Source organism: Alligator sinensis, unplaced genomic scaffold (genome assembly GCF_000455745.1).
Source record: "Alligator sinensis unplaced genomic scaffold, ASM45574v1 scaffold1083_1, whole genome shotgun sequence".
Classification (NCBI taxonomy): Eukaryota; Metazoa; Chordata; order Crocodylia; family Alligatoridae; genus Alligator; species Alligator sinensis.
This window is the reverse complement of record NW_005842644.1, coordinates 395444-404390: the sequence shown is the minus strand read 5'-3', so window position 1 is coordinate 404390 and position 8947 is coordinate 395444. Positions and strand designations below refer to the sequence as shown.

The following is an 8947-nucleotide window of genomic DNA, read 5'->3' as shown; positions in this document are numbered from 1 at the left end:
GTCCACACCTCGTCCCCCCCCTCCCCCCCCCCCCCCCCCAAAAAAAACCAAAACAAAACAAAAAAACCCCCCAACAACAAACAAACAAACTTTGCCTACCCTAGAGCTCAGGTTGCCTCCGCTCCTCTGGTCACTTCTCAAAGTAGTTAAACCCTGTGATGTTTCTCAGCTGCTAGGACACTCGCACCCTCTCCTGTGCCCTCTGAGCAGTCCATGATTGTTCGATGCTGGAGATCACAGGAAGGCTGAGAAGGGACATGGGTCCAGTGCGTGTGGCTACAGCATTCATTGCTTGCATGCCATGCTTGCCAGAGCTCTGCTTCTGGTCATCTTGTGTGGCCCTGCTGTACGTTGGCGATTCACGGGGGTAAAACAGCAGAAATGGATGCCAGAAGCAAAGCCCTGCTGGGAGCAAAGACTTGGCCTTGAGCAGTAGTTTCCAGGCACTCCAGTATCTGCCCTGTTGTGCGCCTGGGCGCACACCATGCACATGTGCACAGGAGCTCAGTGCAGCCAAAGGCTTAGCTGTGAAGGTCAAGGTTGGGTTGGTGCTGGGGAATTTGATGCAGCTCCCTACATTGCCATTGTCGGGGAGCAGGGTGCTCGGGGCTGCACGGTACTGACTCTTCTCCAGAAGGTCCTGGAGCCTGATGGTGGTGGGACTGGACCCTGGCACTAATGAGAGGTCACACTCGGAGCAGCCTTCCCTACTGGGTGCCTGTCCCCTTCCTGCTCTTGTCCTGAGCACATGGCTAGTGCTCTCTGCCATTGCCCAGGCTTTACTCTGGGAGGTCAGTAGGGTCATGGTGTCTTGTACGTGGAGGTACTGGGCTTCTGTCTCACGCTGACTGTCTCCTGGGTGAGCTGTGTAGGTCTGAATGGCGCACTGCAACCTAACTGACTTGTAGGCTGGAAGGCTGCGGCCTGGGGAGGGGCTGCTTTGGGAGCTGGGTGCATCCAGGGTCTGTGATAAAGCAGAGAGCAGCACTTGGATGCCAGCAGCACCTGCAGCTGTAACCCTAGATTCAGGGACAATGGAGGGGAAGACTTGAGCCCTCCCGGATTCATTGCCGCATGTATGTACTTGTGGGGAGAGCCAAGGGGCTGTGGACTTAGCTGCTTTGGCACCTGCCTTGGGCCAGGATGAGCGCCTTTGTGTGATGCTTCCCTGGGGATACTGCCGAAGCACTGAGGTCCTCTCCCTTGTCTCGCAGGTTCTCTCAGGATGTGCCATCATCGTCCGCGGGCAGCCACGAGGAGGGCCTCCCCCTGAGCGGCAAATCAACCTCAGCAACATCCGGGCCGGCAACCTCGCCCGCCGGGCCGCGGCTGGGCAGCCAGAAGCCAGGGACACCCCGGATGAGGTAAGTGTCTCTGGGTAGGTTTGGGGCAGTGTTTTTGGGGAGCTGATCTGGGGCTGCTTGTTGCTAGAATCGGTGACGAGAGAGAAGTGGGGCAATATGAGTCCTGCCTAGATGGTCTCTGATCCTGGCAGTCCCTCCCAGCCATCAGGGAGTTGCACCCCTGACCCGGCGCTCCAAAGATCTGGGACCAGTCGCTCACGATGCACATGCTGATGCTGGGCTGTGGGCAGCCAGGATGGGAGAGGAAGTGGGGCTAGAGCTTCAGAGCTGGTGCCCAGCCTTGGTAGGGCTGCTGTGCTGGCTGATATTGGGGAAGCTCTCCAGGCCGGTCCATCCCAGGGTCCTGGATGGATCATCCCTTCAGTATTACTACTTAGTCCCACTGTTCCCTCTTACGGCAATGCGGCATGAGCACGCCTGTGTGGCCCCACAGCTTGGAGGGGGAAGACAGTTTACTCCCCCAGTTTCAGCTGGGAGTGGTGACCAGTTGTCTCAGTCTCCAGAGTAGTCTGTATAGGAAATGCTCGAGAAATCGGGCTGGAAGGAGACCTCCATAGATCATCTGGTTTGCATCCTCTGCCTGAACTTGTCACAGGCTGGCTGGTTCGATACTGGTTCCCAGAGCCATCAGGTGGAGCCAGCTCTCTTTACACTCGTTCTAGGCTCACCCATCTGAGGAGGGACCAGGCCCAGCCTGGATTGCTCCCCTGCAGGACAATGGGGATGCCCAGCTGCCCTTCTCTGAGCCCCCACTGTTAAACTGCGCCCATTGGGGACAAGCCTGGGGCTGCTTTGCGATGAATACGTTTGGTTTCCAAGTAGCTTAACACTAGGAAAAACTTCAGTTAGGGTGTCCAGACTAGAGAATAAACTCCCTCCAAAGGGGGTGCAGTAATCTACCCCACAAATCTTCAAGCGGAGACTGAATGGTCACTTCGCGTGGGTCACCTGACCCCTATTTTTCCTGCTGGCTGTAGTGGGGGAGGTGGACCTGATGATCTTGCAAGGTCCTCTACAGCCTCTTACAATCTCTGAATCTCCCATGCCAGCTTACAGCCTCACATCCCCAGGGAGGGGGCGGCTGGAGGAGGGAGACTCATCCAGTGCAGAAGCCTAATTGGCTTTAGATGGGGGAGTATTAATCACAGGCAGCTAAATGCTCTTCTGGTAGTGCGTTTTCCTACTGCCCTTGCTTGGCTAAGCCCTGCGGGGTTTTGGATTGGCAGTGGAGGTCTGTCACGCAGCCGCTGCGCTCTGCCCTGAGGCTGGGCCTGGAGGGAACTTCCCAGGGTCTGCAGGAGAGCTGAGCACCAATGCTCATAGCTAAAGATGGCTTTTAGCTGTGCATGGCACTGCAGGAGCTGCCTGGCCCAGAGCCTTTTCCCCAAGCCTGGCTTCTCCCTGCACAGCTGTGTGGACCAGTCACAGGTGTCCCAAAAAGGCCAGCAGCTGGCTGGTGTGAAAGCCCTCTGGCTGCTGTTTCTGAGATGGCAGAGCATGGCTGGGGGTGGGAAGTGAGTGGGGCGTGCGTGTCAGCTGCCTCTGCCTTACCTAGAGTTGTTTTAGGGGTGATGTGTGCCAGTCTGCTCCTCTGGCCCTGTGTTTGGCTCCTGATGGTTGTAGCCTAGCTGGGCACTCGCAGAGCAGAAAGGATCTCACACGTCCTCTCCTGCCTGCTGGCCAGAGATGGGGAATCTAGCACCACACTGGGCCCTGGATACAGCCTGCTCCCCCTGCCAGCCTCTCCTCAGGGAGGTGGTCCCCTGAGCATCCAGCTGCGAGATGAGGACCTCTCCTCCAGTGAAATTCTGCCCATCAGTCATGCTAACTGTTTATTAGCTTGTCACGGTCTCCTCCGCCCCCTGCTCCCGCAGCAAAGCACTGATGCCTTGTGTGTACTGCTGCAGCTGTTCTCCACCTGAGCCCGGAGCAGGTGGCCGGGAGGGAGCAGAACCCTTATCTTCCCCCTTCAAGGAGGCAACGTGGATGCAGGCAGCTGGCCTGTTCCCTGCCCAGCTTAGCCCACAGGCATGGGGGGCTTCCACCCAGTCCTGGGGCAGGTGCCAGGCCTGGGAAATGCTTCACAGGTCTGTTGTGAGCCACAGTGTCCTGGCCCAGTGGCTTCTGGCTCTGTACCCCGTTGCATGGCTGAATGTGAAGGAGGCAGCAGGGAGGGGTCCAGTCCAAGAGCTCCTTTCCCAGCTGTGTCCATCCTCTTCGGAGTGAATGACTCCTGTTTGGCTTGAAGCAGATACACTAGCTTGAAGTGGCCAGAGGCTGGAGTAGAACAGGGCCAACGTGGTTCCCATTTTCAAAAAAGGGAGGAAGGAGGGCCCAGGAAACTATAGGCCAGTTAGTCTTACTTGATCCTGTGTAAGCTTTATGAGAGAGTTATCCTGGTGCATGTCCGCGAGGGGCTGGCAGGGGAGATTATGCTTGGGGGCAACCAACACGGGTTCATTCGAGACGGGTCCTGTCAGACCAACCTGGTGGCCTTCTACGACCAGGTCACACAATCCTTAGACGCGGGTGTCACAGCGGACGTAATCTTTCCGGACTTCAGGAAGGCCTTCGACACTGTCTCTCACCCCATTCTCATTAAACTCGGGGACTGTGGCATTGACGCCTACACAGTCAGATGGGTCGCTACCTGGCTGGAGGGCCGCACCCAGAAAGTGGTGGTGGACGGGTCATTTTCGACCTGGAGGGATGTGGGCAGTGGGGTCCTCCAGGGCTCGGTCCTCAGGCCCGCTCTGTTTTAACATCTTCATCAGGTACTTGGAAAGCACCCTGTTCAAATTTGCTGACCACACAAAGATGTGGGGGGATGTGGGCACGCTAGAAGGGAGGAATAGGCTGCAGTTGGACCTGGACAGGTTACAGGGGTGGGCGGATGAGAACAGGATGGGTTTCAACATGGACAAGTGCAAGGTGCTGCACCTGGGGAGGAAGAGCCAGCAGCAGACCTACAGGCTGGGGAACTCCCTTCTCAGTGCAGAGGCAGAAAAGGATCTTGGAGTCATTATTGATGCCAAAATGAACATGGGCCGACAGTGTGGGGACGCGGTCAGGAAGGCCAACCGCACCTTGTCATGCATCCACAGATGCATCTCGAGCAGGTCCAAGGAGGTGATCCTCCCCCTCTACGCGGCACTGGTCAGGCCGCAGGTGGAGTACTGCGTCCAGTTCTGGGCACCGCACTTCAGGAGGGATGTGGACAGCATGGAGAGGGTCCAGAGGAGGCCACTCGCATGATCAGGTGTCAGCAGGGCAGGCCCTACGAGGAGAGGCTACGGGACCTGAAGCTGTTCAGCCTCCACAAGAGAAGGCTGAGGGGGGATCTGGTGGCCGTCTACAAACTAGTCCGAGGGGACCGGCAGGCATTGAGGGAGTCCCTGTTCCCCCGAGCACTACCAGGAGTGACAAGAAATGATGGTCACAAGCTGGCAGAGGGGAGATTCAGACTAGACATCGGGAGGCGTGACTTCACAGTCAGGGTGGCTAGGATCTGGAACCAACTTCCAAGAGAAGTGGTGCTGGCTCCTACCCTGGGGGTCTTTAGAGGAGGTTAGACGAACACCTTGCTGGGGTCGTTTGACCCCAGTACTTTTTCCTGCCGTGGCAGGGGATTGGACTTGATGATCTGCTCAGGTCCCTTCCGACCCTACCGACTATGAAACAAAGTCCTAGAGCTGGGGGGCTGGCAGGGAGCTCCAGAGGTCACATCCAGTTCAGGCGCTGCCTGAGGCAGGATCCACTCTGTCCATACCAGCCCAGACAAACTCTGTGTCTGATCTCTGAGCAAGCTGAGCTGCCCTTGGCCCCAGGAAAGCAGGGGGGCTGTGGCAGCAGCAGGACATTGGCAGCCAGGTGTGGGGGTTCATGGATGCTCCGGAGAGCCCGGGCTCACCGTGGGCAGGCATGTTCTGCGTCCTCACTGCCCTTGGCCTAACTCTGAGCTCTTCTTTCCTTCCTCAGCCCTGGGGCTTTCCAGCACGTGAGTTCCTGCGCAAGAAGCTCATTGGGAAGGAGGTGTGCTTCACGGTGGAGTACAAGACCCCGCAGGGCCGGGAGTATGGCATGGTCTACCTGGGCAAAGGTGAGTTGTGGTCAGGGGGGTGCCAGCTGCTGGAGGGGCCTTGGACTCCAGCCAGGTGACAGGCTGCCCTGCTGGAGCCCAGGGGCACCATGGAGCTTGGATGAATGTGGGGCCTGGCTGAGCACTGGTATCCTGTTGTCCTCGGGTGCAGGGCGTTGTGAGGCTTTCCCAGCTGGCCTCCTGCTTGCTGTTGCTCTTGGGGCTCAGGCTGCGTGGGTCACTCGGCTCTGAGGCAGCTCCCTGCTACCAGCCTCCTGGAGCCCGAGTGTGATGCAGAAAGAACGGCTGGGATCCACGTTCAGTGATGAAAGCTCCAAGAGGCTGATCGCTTCCTAGGATAGCAGCTAGTGGGTCTGCAGAGCTATCGGCCTGGCTCGGCGAGACCACTGAGGCAACAGTGCATGATGCATTAGGTACACTGAGGTCCCCTAAATTGCTACCAACAGTGGAGTCTCAACTTCTGTATCGATAGCTGAGATACCTGCGCTCCATGCTAATTCTTACCTCTCTCTGTGAAGATGTCCCTTCTTATTGGTTTCTGCCAAGCCCAGATGTCTGTGGCTCATCCCTTGCCAACAGCAGTTCTCCTTCCCCGCCCCCCTCCCATAGCAAGTTTGGGCTTTTCTAGCTCACCCCTTACTGACTTTGAGTATTTTCAGCTGACCCCAGGCTATGTCCAGCTTCATAGAATCAGACAATGAGGGTTGGAAGTGAGCTCAGGAGGTCGCATCTAGTCCAACCCACTGTTCAAAACAGGACCAGCCACAACTGTTTCATCCCAGATGAGGCTTTGTCTAGCCAGGTCTTCAAAACCCCTAAGGATGAAGACTCTTCCACCTCTGGGGAGCCTGTTCCAGTGCTTCACCACCCTCCTAGTGAGAGGCGTTTTTCTAATATCCAACCTGAACCTCCCTTGCTGCAGCCTAAGCCCATTGCTCCTTGTCCTGTCATCTGCCCCCACTGAGCCCAGCCCAGCTCCATCCTCTTTGCAGCCCTCCTGCAGGGAGGTGAAGGCTGCTATTCATTCCTCCTCAGTCTCCTCTTCTGCAGACTAAATCAGCCCAGTTCCCTCTGCCTCTCAAGTCATGTGCCCCAGTCCTCCACCAGATTCTCTCCAGCTCGCTTCTAGTTGTCATCCCTACTTGACTAGAGTTCCGTCTTTTTTACTCCTCAACTTGTTCAGCTCCTGGTTCTTGCTTTGAGCTTTCTTGCTCACTGTATCTCATCCTGCAGGCAATGAAGCCTGGTACTCCCACAGTCCGTTGTAGTGTCTTAGCTTAACTACAGCTTGGCATAGCTATGTCCTAGCACAACCAAAAAAGGGGGAGAAGGTGGGGGCAAGTTCTGCTTCCTTTACAGGAGCTTCAGGGAGTGTGTCATACTTTGGGCTGCTTCAGGTCGCGCGGCTTACTGGATTCTCATGGATTTCCTATGGCAGCCTTATTGTTACGAATCTTGTGGCTGAAGTCGGTTGAGACGAGTGCAGGCCAGAATGAGGCAGGCGGCCAGCTTTTTTGCTCTAGAGGCAAAACCCCTATAGACTGGACCTTTCCTGTCCTGCTTCAACCTTTTGGGCTGGGATAGTGACTTCTTGCATGTCGGACTAGCCTCCAGCAAAGTGGGATGGGCTCCTGCTATGTGCTATCCTGATCCCAATTGGCATACAGGCAGCTGAGTGTCTTATTACTTCTCCGGGACTTGGGACAAGCTTCTGCAGTAGGACTGGCCACATTGCTAGGGGCTCTGCTAGTTGCCTTGCACCCATGTTCCACGTCAGACTGCAGAGGCTTTATTGCTTCCTGTGCTCCTGTCCTGCTCGAAGGGGATGGGCCCTCAGCCCCAGGTCACTGGGGTGTGCCCATCTCTAGGACATGGCTCCTGAGCCCTGATGGTTGTTGGGACACAGTTGGGTACACTACAGCTCTTACCCCATGCAGCAAACTGGCTGAACTGGGGCAAGAAGTTGGTTGAAGGGAGAGCTCATAGCATCTAGCTGCTGCTGGCCTGCAAGGCTCTTGCTGTGTGAAGGATCCACATCAATGCAGGGCAAAGGTGGCTCTCCAGAAGGCAGAGCCTCACTGACCAGAGCAAAAAGGGAACTAGAAAATAACAGTCCCTGCTTCCTAACACATTGGTGTCTCTTGGCTGGCCTGAGCAGGTGGTTTTGTTTTGTTAAACAATCTGCCCTTAGGGAGGTCCATGCAAACGCCCTGCCTCGTTCCTTGGTGCAGCACAGCTAGCCCACAGTGCAATGCCCCAAGGGAGCCCGGGAGCCACAGGTCTGACAGGTACTGTGCTGCAAGGTGGTGGGGAGCCCCTGCCTGGGTGCAGGGGGCACTCGGCGCGCTCTTGCATGGCTCTTAGAAGCTGGCCAGCCCTGGCCTACAAAACCTGTTGCTGCCTGAACAGAACCTGGTGCAATATTTGAAGCTGCCAGATGGGGGCAAAGCTGCTGCAGAGCTGGGAAAGGGTCTGAGCTAGAGGGGCACCTCAGGTAGCCATGAACAGGGCATGCATTTAGCTGCTGTAAGAATCGTAGAAAATGTGGGCTGAAGGGAGCTCAGGAGGTTGCATCTAGTCCAGCCCCCTGCTCCAAGCAGGACCAGCCCCAACTACATCATCCCAGCCAAGGCTTTGTCTACCTGGGTCTCACACCTCCAAGGATGGAGACTCCTCCACCTCTCTGGGGAACCTGTTCCAGTGCTTCACCACCCTCCGAGTGAGTTGTTTTGTGTTTTTTTTTTTTTTTTTTTTTTTTTCCCCAATATCCAACCGCAACGTCCCTTGCTGCAGCTTGAGCCCATTGCTCCTTGTCCTGTCATCTCTCACTGCTGAGATCAGTCCAGCTCCTCCATCCTCCTTGGGGCCAGTGAGGGGTTTGGGGCTCTGAAGGGGATGGGGAGGTGCACGAGTGTCTTCGGTCACCCCCTTGCCTTTTTGCTTGGGGGTTGGATCACTAATGCAGCAGGCATCTTCTACGGCCAGGGGACCAGAGGGGGCTGGGGGCCCAATCCTGTTGGTGGGGCTCTGGATTTGGAGGTGTGCTGGGGCTCCCCGTGGGACTAGATTGGGAAGCAGTGAGCCCATTTGCAGCAGAGTCATGTCAAGGAATGCATCGCCCAGGACCCTGCTCTTCCTGGTGATCTGCTTGTAATCGGCTCTGCGGCAGGAGATGAAAGCAGAAAGAAGCTTCCTGGGAACATGTGGCTTCTGGCTTCATGCCACCTGCCCCTTGGTGCCTGTCTGCCCCCTCCACACCTTTCCCCTCTTCCCTTTTTATGCATTGCTCCTTCCATGCTTCCCTTTGCTTTGGCCCCTTTGTCCCTGGCTACAGCTGCTCTGGTCCACATGGGTTACTTCCCCCAGCCCTGCCCATGGACTTGAATCACTGCCTACCTCCTCCCCTTTTAAAGCTCTGGGAGCTGAGATAGCCTGGGTAGCTTGCTGGCTTGCAGAGGTTGTTGGGGAAAGAGGCTGCCTCTCA

At 56.5% G+C, this 8947-nt stretch overlaps 1 protein-coding gene across 1 annotated transcript in view; it reads left to right on the top strand.

Annotated features, from left to right (window-relative positions):
* The window catches only part of SND1 (staphylococcal nuclease and tudor domain containing 1), a gene marked incomplete at its 3' end in the record, with an annotated part of 220382 nt that overhangs the window by 6432 nt on the left and 205003 nt on the right, over positions 1 to 8947 (top strand). The window contains exons 3-4 of the mRNA XM_025215432.1: positions 1215 to 1364; positions 5343 to 5463. Of these exons, the coding sequence (XP_025071217.1) occupies positions 1215 to 1364; positions 5343 to 5463 (271 nt within the window). The remainder of the gene's footprint in view (positions 1 to 1214; positions 1365 to 5342; positions 5464 to 8947) is intronic.